This window comes from Lipophrys pholis, assembly GCF_963383615.2.
Source record: "Lipophrys pholis genome assembly, chromosome: 1".
Lineage (NCBI taxonomy): Eukaryota > Metazoa > Chordata > Actinopteri > Blenniiformes > Blenniidae > Lipophrys > Lipophrys pholis.
In genome coordinates, this window is record NC_137635.1 from 53,860,975 (window position 1) to 53,879,693 (window position 18,719).

The 18,719-nt window shown below is 42.8% G+C and overlaps 1 protein-coding gene across 1 annotated transcript in view; it reads left to right on the top strand.

Annotated features, from left to right (window-relative positions):
* Positions 1-18,719, top strand: part of LOC308115456 (uncharacterized protein) — a gene marked incomplete at both ends in the record, with an annotated part of 28,239 nt that overhangs the window by 2,427 nt on the left and 7,093 nt on the right. Inside the window, 19 exons of the mRNA XM_080472991.1 lie at positions 4,915-4,977; positions 5,601-5,678; positions 6,789-6,842; positions 6,932-6,988; positions 10,204-10,369; positions 11,566-11,655; positions 12,379-12,413; positions 12,567-12,680; positions 12,964-13,068; positions 13,187-13,281; positions 14,114-14,264; positions 14,336-14,446; positions 14,571-14,744; positions 15,018-15,071; positions 15,431-15,529; positions 16,097-16,177; positions 16,278-16,376; positions 18,221-18,403; positions 18,571-18,701. Coding sequence (XP_080329117.1) covers positions 4,915-4,977; positions 5,601-5,678; positions 6,789-6,842; positions 6,932-6,988; positions 10,204-10,369; positions 11,566-11,655; positions 12,379-12,413; positions 12,567-12,680; positions 12,964-13,068; positions 13,187-13,281; positions 14,114-14,264; positions 14,336-14,446; positions 14,571-14,744; positions 15,018-15,071; positions 15,431-15,529; positions 16,097-16,177; positions 16,278-16,376; positions 18,221-18,403; positions 18,571-18,701 — 1,940 coding nt within the window. The remainder of the gene's footprint in view (positions 1-4,914; positions 4,978-5,600; positions 5,679-6,788; positions 6,843-6,931; positions 6,989-10,203; positions 10,370-11,565; positions 11,656-12,378; positions 12,414-12,566; positions 12,681-12,963; positions 13,069-13,186; positions 13,282-14,113; positions 14,265-14,335; positions 14,447-14,570; positions 14,745-15,017; positions 15,072-15,430; positions 15,530-16,096; positions 16,178-16,277; positions 16,377-18,220; positions 18,404-18,570; positions 18,702-18,719) is intronic.

Sequence of the window (18,719 nt, forward strand, 5' to 3'; positions counted from 1 at the left end):
TCATTAAAGTCCATTTAGCCAAGAGATAAGAATACTGGTGTGCAAATAAAACAAAAATAAAATAAAACCCTTATTTATAGGTAATTTTGTTAAAGCTTCAGGAAGCCACTACAGCGTGGCTGAAGAATCTATGTAGCACATCATATAATATAAGTTAGTTTTAAGGTTGTGTAGCTGTAGTTTTAGTTTTAGGCACGTTCCTGTAATAGCAGGGATGTCAAACATGAGGCCTGTGGGTCAAAACAGGCTCAGAAGAGGCTCCGATCAGGCCAAACCACGAAGAAACTTGGAAAAATTGCAATAAAACCATCACATTTTTATCGCAGTTTTCTGAGACTCAAGCCAGCAGACTAGCATTAAGGCCCCTGCATCCTCCCTTTTTGAACCCATAAGAACAAGAAGAAAATTCGTCAGTGACGTCAGCCAGCTGCTGAAAAAAAAGCTTTTTCGGCGCGACAGTTCATACTCCGATAAGTAGCTGCCGAACTCGCAGGCCACGCCCCCTCGCAGCAGCCACAGGTCTGTGAAGCGGCGTTTAAACTTTTCAACTGCATTTTCAATACATTTCTCTGAACTTTTTCAGCAATAAAAGAGAGTTTTTGTCCGAGCGCCATGTTGGTCCGGTTTTAACTCCAGGAGCTGACAGCTGTTCGTGATGCGTTCAGGTGCATCATGTAAAAGCCTTGACATTTTAACGAGCTGCGGCGCTCGTACAGTAGCGATGTTACAAGCTAAATATGATTGAAATATGACTGATAGTCATGAGCGAACTGGAACACGCATGCGCAGTGCAGAAGTTTCGGCAGTGCGGCACCCACATAGTTCGGCCAGGGTGGTTGGCACAGCCGAAACAAATGTCTTCGGCCAGAGGGAGCCGGCCGAAGGAAATGACGTCATTTTGTTCGGCAGGACCCCGCACTGGCGAACTTTCGTCTTGTTCTTATGGAGTATGAAGAGGCCTTTAGCCTCAAAGCCATGCTGTCAGGGGAAGTTTGTAAAAACACCCATAATGCAACAGCATTACACCAAAAGGTTTCATTAAGATTGTCTTTATGTTCAGGTTGGGGTCATTTTCTGGAGTAAATATTTGCTTTTTGTGGAAAATAGATATTTTCATCAAGTATTACTCTGCAACACAAGAAAAAATAACTCTGTAGTTTAAATTTAAAGGTTATTAAGCCAGTATTTAACCGGTTTGGTCTACTCAGGATGAAACTGGACTGGATGTGGCCCCTGAAGTGAAATGTGTTTGACACCTCTGTGTTGGCAGCTTCAACCAGGATCACCTAACCCCCCCCCACCAAAAAAAAAATATATATATATATATATATATAATATTACCATTAATACATCTTAACACGACAGTGAAACAAATCTCTGTCAACACGAACATTTCAAGAAGCATCTTTTGGTATTATTTGAGATGTTAAAAAGTTGTTTGCATCCATGTTTCTGTGATCGTTTACCTCCTTTCTTCGTCTGGCGCACACACACACACACACACACACACACACACACACACACACACACACACACACACACACACACACACACACACACACACACACACACACACACACACACACACACACACACACACACACACACACACACACACACACACACACACACACACACACACACACACACACACACAGGGAGACAAAGGTTTCCGAGGACCTCCAGGTGACCTGGGGCTCGAGGGCCATCAGGGACCAGATGGTCACGCCGGGCCGGTGGGACAAAAGGTAAGTCTTGAGCCACGCTCTCATGATTCTTCTTCTTCTTCTTCTTCTGATCCCCTGGCGCCGGCGCCGGCGCCGCCGCCACCGCCGCCACCGCCGCCACCGCCGGCGCCGCCACCGCCGCCACCGCCGCCACCGCCGCCACCGCCGCCTGCTCACACTGTGATGGATTACACCGTGTTGGCTGCACAGACATTTTGAGCTTTCCTGCTTGTACGGATCCAGACAGATCTCACTTCGACAGTGAAATTAATCACGGCCTGCACTTCCTAACAGGGAAACACTGGGCCTGATGGACCTCAGGGACTGAAAGGCGACCTGGTAATATAACTGTTCTCCAAGCTTCTGTTTGATTCTGTCTTAACGCCTCAAAAAATAATCTGATATTTGCTGCTTTGGAACAGGGACCTCGAGGCAAAGAGGGAAGTGAAGGGAACCATGGTTTACCGGTGAGTTGTGACACATTCTCTTTTGCTATGTCCGAAACTCCTAAGATAAAACATCTGTGTTACAGCGCCCTCCAGTGGTGGCATTAGTTTTGACAGGAGCAATGAGGAAACTAGAGAATGATCCTGAATTAAACAAACTTCATGTTATCATTATGTATTGCCATTTTTTTTTTTTAAATATATACTATTCTACAACACTTAAACAAAATTACACAGATCGGTGATGCGGTTACTATGACAACAAACATCGCTGTACCTATACATGGCCAACAGAGGGCAGCAAAAACACATCTAGTGAATAGAAAAAGTCGCATATATGTTCTGATTGCTGTATATTTCTGTTCTTTTAATGCTCTCCAGGGTCAACCAGGGTTGCAGGGGCCTCCAGGGGCCTCGGGGAGCCCAGGTTGCAACGGCACCGATGTGAGGAAACACTTTAACATCAACAACATCTTTTCTAATTTCATCATAGAAAGACGATGGGGCCTCTCCTCATGCACGCAAACTCCCTGGCTTTATTTAATTTACAAAACGGTCCCTTCTCAATATTCACAACACAAACCTCAGTCTGCGTTCTGGTGGATTCTTCAGTCTGGTCACACATAGAGCCTGGAATTCGTTTGGTCGCTCCTCATTTCTCTTTCTACATTTATTCCACAAACAACATCACAACTGACAATGAAGGATCACTGCACCTGCTTTTAGCTTTTATCAATTTATTTCTTCATATATATCACTGTACATATTACTTTGTTTTATGATTGTGTGACAGATTTATTGTTTGTATATTTTTTTCACCGTACCCCCTTGCTGCCTCTTGGTTGTAAATGAGAACTGGTTCTCAATGGACCGACCTGGTAAAATAAAAGGTGAAATAGATAAATAAATAGATGCTATAATGTTGTCGTGTTTGAAACCTGGACCACTGTCTCATGGGAATACACAGGGAGAAGATGGATTTCCTGGTATTCCAGGAGAAAATGGTCTTCATGGTCATCAGGTAGGAAACAAATCACTGAAATCGGTTGACATCCGTGTAACCAGCCATGATTTAATAAGTTTCTTTTTTTTCTTTTAATTTCAACTTTTGTTTTTGCTTCACAGGGTCCGCCAGGTCTGCGTGGGCCGAAGGTAAAAACTTATAAAAATATATGTTGCGCCTCCCAGGAGCCCTTCTTACATTCTGAATAAAGGTGAAACAGCAGAATTACCCAGCCATGTCGTTTAAGAAGCCTGGCAGCACCGCGAAACAAAGAAAAATCATGACGCTGCACAAAAACAAACTGCCCTTCCTATTTCCCCAAACTCCCCAAACTCATTTTGAACTTAATCCATGTGAGACCGACAACTTGTTCCTGGACTTTTCTTTGTTTTTCTCCTCATTCATCAATTTTCTTCTTCCACTTTATCAGCAACTAGATCTGTGTTAATCCTCAGAACAACGTAGGAGGGGGGAAAAGAACTGTTATGTTTCTCACACAAACATTTTTAAATGATGGTTGCAGACCTTTGTCTTTCCTGAGGTCAATCTTTAATAACCTGAAGGGACTTGAGTTCAAACGGTTCTAAAACTGCTGTCAAGTCTGTTAGAAACACATAAAAACATTGAAATCCAAGATATTTAATACTATTTCGATTTATTAAAATGAGTGGTGTAACAACGAAGGAATCTTGCTTTTTTTTTTTACAGGGCGATTCTCCAAACGGTTCATATCCACCGGGCCGGTCGGGTTCTCCAGGTTCACCTGGCAACGACGGACCCTTGGTAAAGCTTTAGAGGAGGAGTCTGTGGCGCCGTATGATGTAATAATGGTGCAATATGTAATAATGTAATACATTTTCAACACATTATGTTATAAGGCCGTATTTTGTAATAACTTGTTACAAATTGAAATGCAAGTGTTACACTTTTCTCTGAAACGTAATAATCTGGTGCTTTATGTAATAAATGTTGTCCTTTATCCTTTAGACATGGTTCTATGTTTAATAATGAGAAAACACTAATATTCAGTTGGACTAGAATTATATATCATTCTTTGCTTTTGCCCGCCAACATAGCGATGGTAGAAGCGGGGCTCTAAATCAGGTTGTTGCCTGCCATTGTTGCTATTAGATTTTTAAAGTTACAAGACAATCAGTGTTTCCACCTACCATTTCTAATTTCTTTTAGAAGTTAAACCAGATTGTTAACAGCACCGAGTGCATTTAATCATTTAGCCCACGTTTTGTAGTAGAGTTATTACAAAACGCGATGTTATTACATAATGAGTTGAAAATGTATTATTTGATCACATATTGCACTGTTACTACATAATGCGGTGCTACAGGGTGTCAAACATGAGGCCCGTGGGCCAAAATCGGCCTGCAAGTGGCTCCAACCCGGTCAAACCAACATGTAGATTCCAAGAATTTCAAATAAAACTGATTTTTTTTTTTTAAACAAATTTCTTAAACGTGGCGGTTATCGTTTGATTTTTGCAAAAATACAGACATTTTTATCACGTATACTCCACCACACCACAACCAAGAAAAAGAGGTTATTATGGCATATTTTACCAGTTAAGATGAAATTGATCTGAACGTGGAACCAGAACTAAAATGTGTTTGACAGCCCGTTTTTAGAGACAGAGCTCAATTTATTTATTCAGGTTTCTAGGTCAATAGTAAGTTCAGCCGTCGTTTGCATCCAACACAAAGTGCAAACTCCCATTTCGTTGCAGGGTTACCCCGGTTTGCCTGGACAACCTGGACTACAGGGGGATCCTGGACCCAGAGGGTCTGACGTAAGGCCGCGTCGGAACACTTTGAGAGAGTCCCTTCAAGATGCTTGAAATAAAAGCCTCTATTCTTTTTCAACAGGGGATTTACGGACTTCCAGGGGATCCAGGCTCCAAGGTAAAGCCTCTTCCTCGTTCTTTGGATGCGCGTGTGAATGTTATGCGTGCCGTGTGGAGATAACAAGGATTTGTTGAGTATTTGAAGGTTCAAGCTGCAGCCAGAGGTTTTCGTCTGTTTCTGTCTGCTGATGAACACAGATACCACGTGGAGAAAGACTAAACATTTCCCAACTGTTAAATCAATCATAGCTGCTCTTTAGTCACTGTGTTGTGATGTAAAACTCTGAAGTAGAGAAAGGGTTACAGCGGCTTTAGAGTGATGAGGAAGGCATTTTATTTTCAGATTTAGTCGTTAGTAGTTAGTGAACGACATTTTAGAGACTTACATTCATCCCGCAGGGTCAGGAAGGCGGCGGCGGCACTCCAGGACGTCGGGGGCCAAAGGTAGGGTTCTTCCATTTACCTAAATGAAAGATTGCATTGTGACATAAGGTCAATTCTTCTTTGATGCTGTCTATGTTAACATTTCTTCACGGAGTCTTGGTTTTTCACTGATTTCTGTGACGCAGGGGGCAGAAGGACCACGGGGCCCGCCGGGGCCACCGGGCCGAGCTAGCCAGTTCCTGCAGGGGATTTTCTTCTCACAGGTACAGAGAGGGTAGTAATCAATATTGTTCAGAGATGTTTCTGAGGAAAAGTCTCTCTGGGCTTTCAGCGGGCGCATTGAAAGACACATTTCTCACCGTGTTTCTAGTTTGACACGCAGAAATCAAACCAAATGACGGGTTAGAAAACATGTAGAATGTCTATTTTAGGGGTCGAAACTCTAGGATACAACAGCTTTGATGCAACCAAAGACCTGCTGGGATATTTTAAAATAATAGTCTCAGAAAAGAAAAAGCTTATTTTTGACAAACGTGTATATACTGTATATATATATAAGATTTGTTTTGATATTTCCTTCTATAAAAAACAAATTAAAAATAGTAAAACACAATTTCTTGCTCAAAATTTCACTGTGGTGAAGTTCATCTACAAGCTGTACAGTATTACAGTATTACAAAATACATTTGTGTTAGATTTCAACAATGTGTAGCATAAAAATATACAGTAGATGAGAAAAAGGTCAACAACAAGAACCAAATGCACGATTCATGCACTGTGGGAAGAAACGTAAGTAAATAATCATGAGGCGAAATAGTAAATCACTCCACCAACGATCATTTGCTCAAATATTTGCCTTTCTTGGAGAGGTTAGAGTTGAGCAAACAGAAGAAATAACAATAAATGATAAATCCCTTTTCTTGATCCAGTGAGACAACACGTGCCGTATCTCATTAAAGATACTACAACAATCATATTCACAAGCCAGAGGTGTGATTTTATATGGCCTGCACCTTTTGCACATTCAATCACATTGAGTAATGAGATAAAGTTCCAGTTTCTCTCCTTTGTGCCCCGCTGCAGTTTGATTAAATCAGCCTGCCAGTGTGTTTAGGTTTCTCATCAGACTTTTGTCCTGTTTAAGGAACATAATGTCACGGTGAAACACCACCAGACAAAACTAACTCCAGGACGGTTTATTAACACAACAGCGGTTCTTTATGTTACCAAAGCAGAATCCAAACTCAAAATCCACCTACAGCCGGAGGCGATTGAGCTTCAGTGTGACCGTGAATGTCGGAGAATTACAGAAATGAATATGGCTTAAATGCTCTGATCTGATTATCTCATCTGAAGGTTTATCTCCTATTCAGGGTAGGAAAGGAGATAAAGGCGATGCTGGAGAGAAGGGGTGTCTGGGAGATCCAGTAAGTTCCCCTTTGGCAGATTTTATTGTAGGACTTTTTTTAAACGCAAGATGGAATTAATCTTCTTTTCTGACTCTTGCTCCTAATAGGGAGACCCTGGTTCTGGCTACGGCCCAAAAGGAGACAAAGGGCTGCCGGGCTCAGAGGTAAAACACCAGCTCGTAATTCTTCCTGTTTGACAAAGCTCACTGCAAAAACTGTTCTGACATCCGATGGCTGCAACACATCTTTCTGCAAAAGTGTGATCAGCAGAGGGCAGTGACGCTACGTTCAACGTCTTGTCATTTACTGTTAAAGAGGAGAAAACACCATCATCATCATCTTCAATCAGTGTTTTCACATTTAGATTCAAGAACGGCAACAGCTAAATGTCTTCCATCGTGATTAATTTGTGTTGCCACTACTCCATTGAAAGCCTCCATTTCCACCAACCAGATGTTGAAACCACTGCTTTAAAACATTGGCTACTGTATCCTGTGTCAGGTGTAAATATACCCTTCAAGATTCCTGCCTCAGGTGGATTTACCTCTGCTGGGGGCTAATGGAGCCCCTTTTTCATTATATTATATCGGATACTTGAGCGAAAACCGGTGTGTCCAAGAAAGTGAACATGAAGTCGGGCTGTATAAAGTTACTCTACCAGAAAAATCTTAAATATAGTATATCTTAAATATAGATAAGTATATCTAAAATATATTTCCCATAAAGGTCTCACTTCTGAGATTAAACCAACACGTGAAAACAAGACCATTACCACTCATTTTCACAAATTTCCAACCCGCAGTTCCCTGAAGTCGATTTGTTTACAACCAAACCGGAATTTGTATCCATCGGAAAACAAATCCGACTTTCTCAAAGAAAGAGGCTTCAAGCCACAAGAATAGTCTGAAATGTTGTGAAAATGATTAATCGTTTTTCCCGTGCGAATCCAGATGTCGCGTTTCTGTGACGCTAAAACGTCAACAAACTCTGGTACCTCTCGCAAAATATAAATGCTGGAAATATGTGTTTATCTGAGTGTAATGAGTAATTTCCTTCACAAAGGTATCGACAATGTATTAGAGATGAACATCAACAACTAAAACTGTCTCCTAAATATGTCATTTTTCCCGGGTGGATTCTGGTAGAGGAACACTAATTCAGGGGCCACATACACTCCAATTTCATCTAGATTGTAAAAAAGAGCAAAAAAAACCCTTTAAATTTAAACTTCACAGTATATTTACAGAGTATACATGACAAAAAATATATATAGTTTTACAAATCTCAACAATTAGTACGGAAAATGACTATAATCTCAACATAAAGCCAATCATTAATGATTCAAAATATGGTGACTATCAAAAAAAACAAACAAAAAAAACCCCCTTCTTCTGCAGCTGTTGCATTCTGGGTATTTTTACAGACTGCTAGCACGGCTTTGAGGCTAATGCTACTTTGCTAGCTTTCATGCCAACATCACTGATATTCCAGCTCAGCTCTCTGTGTTGAGCTGTACCCATTCTGCTAACTCATGACTTCAAGGCAATATTAATATTTACAAGCCAAACAGTGAATAAATATATACACAAAGAGTTTCCCTGAGAGTGATCAGCTGATCTCTGGAAGCGAGCTGGTGTTTTGGATTAACTGGTTTCCGTGTTAACTGGCGACCGACTCACTCGATAACGACTGACGTCTGGAGCTGTCCAGACGAGCGCAGTTCAGCCACATTTAACAATAAAGTTTAAAGTTTCGTATTTTCTGTGAGTCTCTGTCCTTGTTTAACGAACATGTGTCAAACCGTGACCATCAATCAGCTGCAGCTGCATCAGTTCAGGCAACATCTGGATCCTAAGAGTCTCAAAGGGGGCGGGGCTATAAACCAGGACATTAATTAACAGGAGTTAGTGGGCAGGTAGTCACCACTGCACCACCACAAGTTTTTAAAACTAACATTACTATAAATATAACATAATAATATAACTTTAGATTTCAAAACAAAAATAAAGTGCAGAGGTTTGATGAATTAGGGTTGATTATTGAGATTTTTACAGCTTCCTTGTAAAACCTTTACTCATCTATTTATTTTCTTATTTATTATTTCAAAGTCATGTATTTATTGGAGATGTTCTTTTGGTACTTTGTACCAGTATATACTCACATCTACTAATAGTAACTTGGAGCTTTAGACAATTTTTTGCAAGATATTTCTGACTTTAACATCAATCAACATGATCTCTGGAACATCTGCGTGATCTAACAGATCAACACACTGACATTGTGCACAGGTTGACCCAGCTCCAATGCAGTGGTGACACTCTGTCCACTGTCTATGTGTCTGGCTGTTCCTCTTCGGGTTATGGTTTGAGTTGAGGTCTTTAGAGAGTCTTTGCTCATCTGTTGTCCATGAGGCTCTGTCTCAAGTGACAGCTGTCGACGACCGCCTTCCCTCTTTAGAGAGTTTCTGCTTTGTGATGGAGAATTGGTAATCATCCAGCTGAAGTTTATTTGGCTTCTTCTGGAATCCTCCAGATTTCAAGCACATTTCAATATCTTTACAGGGGAAAGCAGGAAAGGACGGTGATATGGGTCAACCTGGATTTCAGGTAGGCCACACTGCGCACGTGTGTGTGTGTGTGTGTGTGTGTGTGTGTGTGTGTGTGTGTGTGTGTGTGTGTGTGTGTGTGTGTCTGACTCATATTGTGGCTTTTTAATACAATATAGTTGTGTTTAGGGAAAACCTGGCCTCAGAGGTGATCTGGGATATCAAGGACCACCAGGACAGCAGGTCTCTCTCTCTCTCTCTATATATATATATATATATATATCATTGAGATGTTTCTGTATCTTATTGATGCTTTATTTGTTCAGGGTGAAAAGGGGAATCAGGGTCCAACTGGTCCACCTGGAGACGTGAGTTTTCCACATTTCTTAACACTTATTTTCCATTTGTACTACAAGAATATTTTTCTGTGAGACGTACGCAGGCCAATCCTGCAAAAAAATAAAAAATAAAAAAAGTATTTTCTTAAAGGATGAAGTGAATCCTGATATTTTCCTTTTCTAATCTTGTTTACAGATATATGGGATTATTACTGAGCCACTTAAAGGATATATGGGTGATCCTGGTCAACCAGGTCCTCGCGGACCTCCTGGATTACAAGGTCGATTTTTAGCTTGACCATCTAAAACCGTTTGATGTCCAGCAAATCACCAACACCAGTTGTCTTTTTTTTTAAACAGGCGTTATTGGATTTCCCGGACCGGACGGGCCTCCAGGTGGGCGGAAAAGACACGCCGCTTCATATCTTTCATTTCTTCCCCTGGTGGTGCATGAGGGTTGGTTTCTTTCTAAAAAATTCCCCTTTACCTTCCACAGGTTACCCATCCACAACGCCATATGGTCCCAAAGGCCTTCCCGGGCCCAAAGGGGACTCTGGGGAGCCTGGGAACTATAATGGACTGCCTGGTCCTGATGGGGATCCCGGAAATCCAGGATATGCTGGTGATCCAGGACCGCCTGGACCCCCTGAGGACAGGAGTACGTGAATACATGAAGTATAATTACATGTTTTTGTATCTCTGATAATCATTTTCCATCATCCTGACGGGCTCAGCAAACATCTTGTCAAGGTGAACATCTTGAAAGTGTATAATCTTGCACTTTTTTGTGAATTCTTATATCAATAGCTTGAGCTCAAAACATGCCTTATACCCTTTCACAGCTGACATGCGTACTTCTCATAGCCATACATATAACCTCCAGAGTATTTATGTACTCGTCATTATGGTGGCCCCTACACTATTTCACAGAACGACCAAACCAATCTCAGACAATATTCACCACTGTGTCACACATCGCTAACAGGAGCTTCAACATAACACCCAGAACACAGAGTGACATTGAACGGCGAGGTTATCTTGAAGAAGTCCTCACCCGCCATACTTTTTCTTTTATTTACATTTCTACAGTCATTAAAGTAATCGAGTAGTGAAAGGGTTAACAATAGCACCTATTGAAAGGAAACAGAGCTCATTGATTTTTACCTTCATCAATGAATGTTGAAGGAAGGTTATGGGTTTATTTATTGTTTGTTTGTTTGTCAATATGAGGTAATGGCTAACATGCTAGTGACGCTAACTTGACTCCGAAAACAAATGTGCCGTTGGCGAAGATCTGCGCTCTACCCAGTGCCCGTTTTGATATGAATAATTATGAACACGATTATCCATCGACAAAAAAAAGACACATAACTTAAGTGTACTAACTGCAACAGCTTTACTATTCCTTCATGAAACATAAATCTCTTTAGCTTCTTAAATCTACCACCAGAGATCCTTTGAGACTGTACACACTTTAAATATTAATATATATCATCTCGAAGTTTAGCAGCTTTGCAAACTCCCCAAAATGTTCCATGAAAATCTTTTGTGATGTTATCGGGACGTTTATGTAAGTGCTCAGCCCCTCAATTATGATACTATCTTGATTTGTTCAGTCAATCAAGATTAGCCTATTTAGCCTCTTCTCTTCATTTTTCTTTGTCTTTGAGCCATCGGTGGAGTTTTGCTTCTGAATTTCTGACCATTTCAGTTTCGCTCTGTCTGATTTCAGTTGATGCATCTGATTTGACATCAAGTCAAAACTAAATATACCCCTTAGTTTAAAAAAAAAAAAAAAGAAAGTCAGTAAAACATGTGCCTCTTTAGAAAACTAACTTTGTTGTTCTGTTGCCTGCAGCAAACAAGATCACCAAGGGGCTCCCAGGAATGAAGGGGGTAATGGGTGCGACGGGGCCCATGGGGTACTCCGGGGTGTTTGGAATGAAAGGTGGGAGGAGAAAAGTTATTGATAAATCAGCCGTTGCACATCGACTGCGCAGGGAAACATCCTAATGTCTTTGCATTGTGCAGGAGAGAAGGGGGAGCCTTGTTATACTTGCATTGGAATAGAACTGCCAGGACAGTCTGGACCACCAGGTCCCCGTGGTCCACCAGGATCCCCAGGTACACCTCACTGCATCAACCTCACAGACTGTTTCTGTTCTCCGCTTGACTCATTTAATTATATCTTGGAGGCAACAGGAACGTGAACCAAGCTGCCTTCAGGATAAAATTCAATATAACATGACCTGGAAGATAAGAATCTTCAGAAACTGCCAGCTTGAGTTGTACATTTCAATGTTCTTTCAGTGGTACTATATGCACAAATATGACCCTTTCTCCCTCAGGCCGTACTTCAGGACCGGGGGAGAAAGGTGATCCGGGCTACCAGGGACAACCAGGGTTACATGGAGCACCTGTAAGGAAAAACGTCCTAAATAAATACATAAATAACTTTTATTCTAATGTTTCATTGATTTATTTTTTAAATCTCCCAATCGTATTTCTATTCTAAAGGGTCCTATAGGAGATGCAGGATATCCAGGCCCTCCAGGACCAAAAGGAGATTCATATTCCTACAATGTTCCTGGAATAAAGGGATTTAAAGGAGAACCTGGACGGTCTGGTGGACCTGGTTTCTCCGGCGTCCCTGGATCTCCCGGAATACCAGGTCGCAAAGGCCTACAGGGACCTCCAGGGGACACGGTGAGCAGGTTTTGACCTCTATGAACTTTTTGGTGGTAATTGATTTCACAGAAGTATTCCATTTGTGAGAGTCATGTGATCTGTCTACTCTCCAGTATCCTTTTCCTGGTTCACATGGAGACCAGGGTTTCCCAGGTCTTCCAGGACCTTTAGGCAGCCCAGGGCCTGTTGGGTACCCTGGGCCAGGTGGATTTGGACCTGCTGGATTTCCAGGAAGTAAAGGACATGTCGGGGTACCTGGCCTACCAGGACAGCCTGGGATTCCAGGTGAGAGACTTATTCGACAAACTTAGTCATATGCATCAGACTGCTTGCTGCTGAATGGCAGTTCCTTCTCCTGTCCCTGGTTGGTAGGTCAAAAAGGAGAGCCCAGCTCCGGTTACATCCCAGGACAGCCCGGACCACCTGGGTTCAAGGGTCAACGTGGCCTGAAGGGAAACCCAGGTAGGCAAATGTGACTGACAGATTGATTAGAATCTTGAACTGGTGATTGTATATAAAGGGTCGTGGTTCAAAGAAACATCTGTCATACTCGCTATCAACCATCCAGGTTATGAAGGGCCCCCAGGAGTCCCTGGAGGACCAGGTTTTCATGGACAGAAAGGAGAAAAAGGTCATGTGTCTCCCCCATTGCAGAGGTTACCAGGACAGAAAGGTAATCCAATGAGATATCTCCAAGAAATGAATCAAGATTTCTTAACCGTAGGGTCATTTTGAGTGTTTAAAATAACAAAACAAGTAAAAGTAATTTTGATGTATTTGTTGTGATACAGGCGATAAGGGGCAGCCGGGTGTCCCTGGAACTCCAGGAAGGGGTCTTCCAGGCCAGCCAGGTCCTCAAGGCCGTCCCAGTTCTCAAGGACCAAAGGTCAGAAGCTCAACAGTTTTGGGTTGTTTTTTTCCCTTAATACACTAACAACATTGGGTGGGTGGAGGGTTGGGGGTGGGGGGCGGGGATCTATTGTTGTCTCTCAATCAGGGGGTTGCAGCTTTGATTCCCCCTCACCCTCTGTCCACATGTCAGTGTCCTTGAGCGAGACACTGAACCCCAAACTGCTCCCAATGGATGGACTGAGCACCTTGCCAGGCCGCCACACCCGTTGGTGTGTGTGAATGTCTGTGTGAATGGGTGAATGTGATTAACAGTATGAAGCGCTTTGGCGGTTGCTAAAGTGGTGCGAAAGCGCCTTATTAGTGAAATCTAAATTCATTTCATTACATTACATGTCACCTGGTATATTGCATCATCTGGTATTAAAGTTAAAGTGACTGAAAAGCATCTGGTTCAATTTTGATCTCTGGAGTATTTTTGCAAGAACAAAAGGGAAGAAGTGGATTTCTATATTGGTTCTCTTTGATATGATCTTAAACAGAAGTCATTAGTGAAAAGGTTTGAAATCTGTTAAACAACAGCTACTATATGAATGTTGTGTACCATATTAAGTACCACTGACCTTTAACCTCCCAACAGATTATACACTTGCATTTCAGGATGAGACCTCTTAGATTCTTAACATCTTTAGTGAATTAACATTAGTTCATTCCACATTGTGTTATCCTCAAAACATACTGTTGTGTTCATACATATAGTCGATTTGATATTTGTATTTTTTAATCGTCACCTCAGTTTCACATGCCCACCAATCTTATATAATAATCATCTTAACTAAATCAGTAAATCTTTGTCTTTACATAATCAGGGCGATGGCGGCCTTGGATATCCTGGCCCCCCAGGCTCCCCAGGCCGTCAAGGTTCAGATGGAGAACCGGGGCCAGCAGGTGACCCTGGTTTCTCTGGCCGGCCTGGTAACCCCGGACCTTCTGGCAGACCAGGGTTTCCAGGAGAGAAAGGTACACATACTTTAATCCTACAGAACAGTTGCTTGGTTGATGTCTGTTTATGGACTTTCTGTTTCATTCAGGAGTTAAAGGCCCACCAGGCCCCACAGGACTACCTGGTACAAAAGGTTTTTGCGAGGATAGGTGTAGACCAAAGGGAGCATCAGGACCAGACGGCAATCCAGGACCACCAGGTCAGTATACACCAAAGTAATGTGATTACATTACTGTCTGTTCTAATGGCCGATATCGTCACTGTGCTAAATAATCCATTGTTGGTTAAAAGATGAATATTTCATTTTGTCTGCCCTCTTCCAGGACCTAATGGCTTTCCTGGTCCAAAGGGGGACCCGGGTTTTCCTGGGTTTGGTACACCTGGAGCTCCTGGACTTCCCGGTGAGCCCGGTCTCCCTGGGCCTTCAGGCCCAGGTTCACAGGGGCCTCCTGGACCGAAGGGGGCCAAGGGACAGAATGGGTATCCTGGTTCAGCAGGTATGGCTTTGATTCTCCTCCAGGTTAATGTGTCATTTGAAATGCGCTCAGGTCCCGGAATTCTACATGTCAATTACAACCTCAATCAAAGCTAATTATTTTTGTAGGACTGAGAGGAGACCCGGGACCTGATGGGATACCAGGATATGGATCACCAGGACTGCCTGGAAGCATTGGACCTCCAGGTCCAAGAGGTAATGCGAAAGTTTCCTCATTTCATTTAATCGTGAACCTTTGGACATTTGGTTCACAGTTGTGATGAAAACTTTTCAGGTGACCCTGGACTACCTGGACCCAGAAATTCCTATGGACCTCCAGGCTTACCAGGTGACATAGGGCCCCTCGGACCTCCAGGACTTCCATCCCCAATAGACAAAATTTTGGGGCCCCCAGGGGACCACGGCCATCCTGGTATACTAAACATTTTACAGTGAGCTGATGCGGTCTACTACAGTCTAGTTTGGGTGATGTTTGAGATTTTTGCACTCTGTGGACCATAGGTGACCGTGGACCAACTGGTCCTCCTGGAGACCCCGGAAATCATGGCGCTAAGGGACGGAGAGGAAGGGATGGAGCACCAGGAGGACCTGGACTAAGAGGTTTAACACTAATGTCATATTCATGATAAGGTTTCAGATCCCTGGAGCTCATGCTTTGAGCTGTGTTTGTGTTGTTTATGTTCCCAGGTCCTCCGGGTAATCCAGGTCTCGATGGATCAGTGTTTTCCAAAGGGGCCCCGGGAGGTTCTGGAGCCCCAGGAGACCCTGGACCCCGAGGTCCTACAGGTAAGAACAGTTTCTTAAGAGTATCGAAGCTTAAATTGAACATCGACATTATGTTAACAAAGTCAAAGCAATAAAAAGTATTTATATACCTTGTTTCTTTGGTAAATTCTCACAGGGCACAAGGGAGTAAAAGGAGACACAGGAGGTCCTGGAAGAACTGGTCCAGATGGTATTCCAGGTCGAACCGGTCCCAAAGGAGCTCCAGGAGACCCAAACTACTCTGGATATGGCCCACCTGGACCAGTGGGACAAAAGGTAGTGATCTTCTAACTGCTGGTCAAGCTCAGATCTAATAAAGTGCTATAGACATACAAATCTACCTTTATATCTGCACTCTGTCTTCAGGGTGAACCAGGGTTCACCGAGACTTCCAGGATGAAAGGTCAGAAAGGAGAACCTGGTAATCCAGGCCCTCTGGGTCTTCCAGGAGGCTACGGACCAAGAGGCGACCCAGGACGTGGTGGACAAAATGGTTAATGCAACTAATGGTTGAAAAATCGCGACAAATACAAACTAAATTTCCTTCAACTTTCCACCAAAATGCCTGTTCTCATCATGTAATTCCAGGACCTCCAGGCTACCAAGGGCCAAAAGGTGCAGATGGTCCTCCAGGAGGCAAAGGGTTCCCAGGACCCAGTGGACCGCCAGGTAACGTAGAACTTGTAACTGCCAGATTTGTACGATATTCATGAAATTCGTATTTGTAAGTTCAGTTCGGCTTGACAGTCTGTTTGCATGACATGTTCAGGTAACCTGGGGCCACCAGGTGTCGGTGGATATCCAGGTCCCAAAGGCTACCAAGGCCAGGATGGGATTCCGGGACCACCTGGGCAGAAAGGAGAGCCCAGTAAGATCAGTACCGCTGAACAGTTCCTGCTTTGAGAGAGAAGCTGCTTATGTCGATTATGGCTGCGTATAAAAACTTGCGTATCCCTTTATCGTCCTCTGCAGGCATAACTCACGGGACTCCGGGGAGACCAGGTAACCCAGGTCCAACAGGTAAGTCAGAGATCATCGGCAGGATGTTTTTCAAAACTGTAATCAAAGACTTTTATTACGTTCACCAACAAAGTTGGCCGAGAAGGTTACGTTTTCGTCTGCATGTGCTTTATTTATCTATTATTTTGTGTGTATGTATTTTACCAACTACTCACCAGAACTGCATGAAATTGACTAACAGGACATACACGTTTCAGATTTAAGAGAAAATACCGTGACAAATTCATGGATAATGGATCAATGTACGGCAAGCAATGTGATTTAGAGTACATGGGAAAATGTTTGCATTGTTTATTATTGCGTTTGTTTATAACGTGTTATTGTGAAGAGAGGCATTTCGCCAGCTGGTTCTCCAGCAAATCGTTCTCATGTTAGCAAGGCCTCATGCACACAAAGCCCTCTTTTGAATATTAACGTGTGTACGTGATGTCTCTCATGATGTTATTCTATTGATGATCAGCCAAAAGATATCCACAAAATATTATCCTTCAACTGTGTGCTTTATTGCCCATTCTCTCTTGTATTGCTGTTGGGATATTAATATCCTTGATGGCTTTGCCCCAAAGGGATCAATAACAGTTGTGTGGAATCTAACCTAATGTAATGAACTGCATGAGCATGCGTAGAGATTTAGTAAATCAGGCCCTAAGAGAGCTCAGTGGTGCAGCATTGAAAATTGGTTAAGCTTTAAAATAGCATTAGAATTAATTCCATACAGATTTCTATACACTACTTTGCATTAAACGTCAGGAGAGATGTTAGAATTGTCAGTATTTATAGTTTATTATGCTCTAATTGTGTGCTGTAAGTGAGCTGAATGTAGTTTATTTTATCACTGCTGCTCAGGCCCTTATGTAAGATACAGAAGACTTATGGATGCACGGATAATAAAGATGAAGTTAGATGTTACGTTGACTTATCTAAAATTATGCTCCATCTTGCACAACCAAGTTGGCCGAGGAGGGTATGTTTTTGTCTGCGGTATTGGTTTATTTATTTTTTGGTTTGTAATGTGTGCTTGTATGTTTTTCACCAACTTTAATTCACCAACTTTTCAACTCCCCACCCTGAATTGCATAAACTCTTCAGGGATGATTTGTCATCATCCAAGGACCAATCCATTAGATTTTGGGACGTTAACGGCAAACGATTTCCCAATAAATCCCCAAAAAGTGCAAAACAAATTCCCATACAAAGCAGATGAGAGAGGCACGTCAAGAACGTGTTGCCATGGAGACGCTCCCTGCTCAGTGTTTCACACAATGATGTTGCTACCTGACAGGTTAGTTAGCATCGATATGAGCTAACGCCTATCATGCTAGCAATGCTAACTCGGATCCGCAAACAAATGTGGCGTTGGTGAACCGTTGCGCTCTACCTAGTGTAGCTCTAGTTTATTTGTTAGTTTGTATGTCCATCAGGGCTGACGCTGCTGTTAGCCGTCTGCTAGCACACTGCTAACTCCGCTCTCAGCCAATCACAGGCCGACTCACTCTAACAAGTAACACAAAGGAATATGAACCAGCAGGACATCATTTCAACAACACGAATCAATTCAAACGACCCGGACAAGTGAAGGAGTGTTTGATCAAATAACCTTGTAATCCATTGGTTTCCATGGTGACTAATGTGGCGTTGGCGAAGGTATGCGCTCTACCGGGTGCCCGTTCTAGTTATTCTTTCGTTTTCCAGGTCCTCTTGGAGACTCCGGTCCTCCCGGCCCTCCTGGTAGAGGAGATTCTGGACCAGCAGGGGACAGGGGGGTTCCTGGTCCTCCTGGTGTCCCTGGTGCAAGAGGACAAACAGGACAAGGAAATTATTGTGTTCCTGGGCAGAAGGGAGATACAGGAAACCCTGGAAATCCCGGAAGCAGTGGTGAGGATGGAGTTTTGTGTCTCTTTCATAAAAGTTCACAATCTCTGGATGAGATCGAACGTTTTCTGCAGGTTTCAGTCAAATTATCATTTAATGTAAAGTTTAGACTTTGTTGATGGAAGAATCTACTTTCTAATTTTAATAAACGTCACACTGAATCTTTGTAGGCTATCCTGGTCTACCCGGCCCTCCGGGACCTACAGTGGGCGGGTTCAAAGGAGACCTGGGGGATCCAGGTCGCCCAGGAAGTCCAGGTTTTCGCGGGTCCCCAGGAGATCCAGGCTCTCCAGGACAACCGGTAAGGTGTTATTTCATG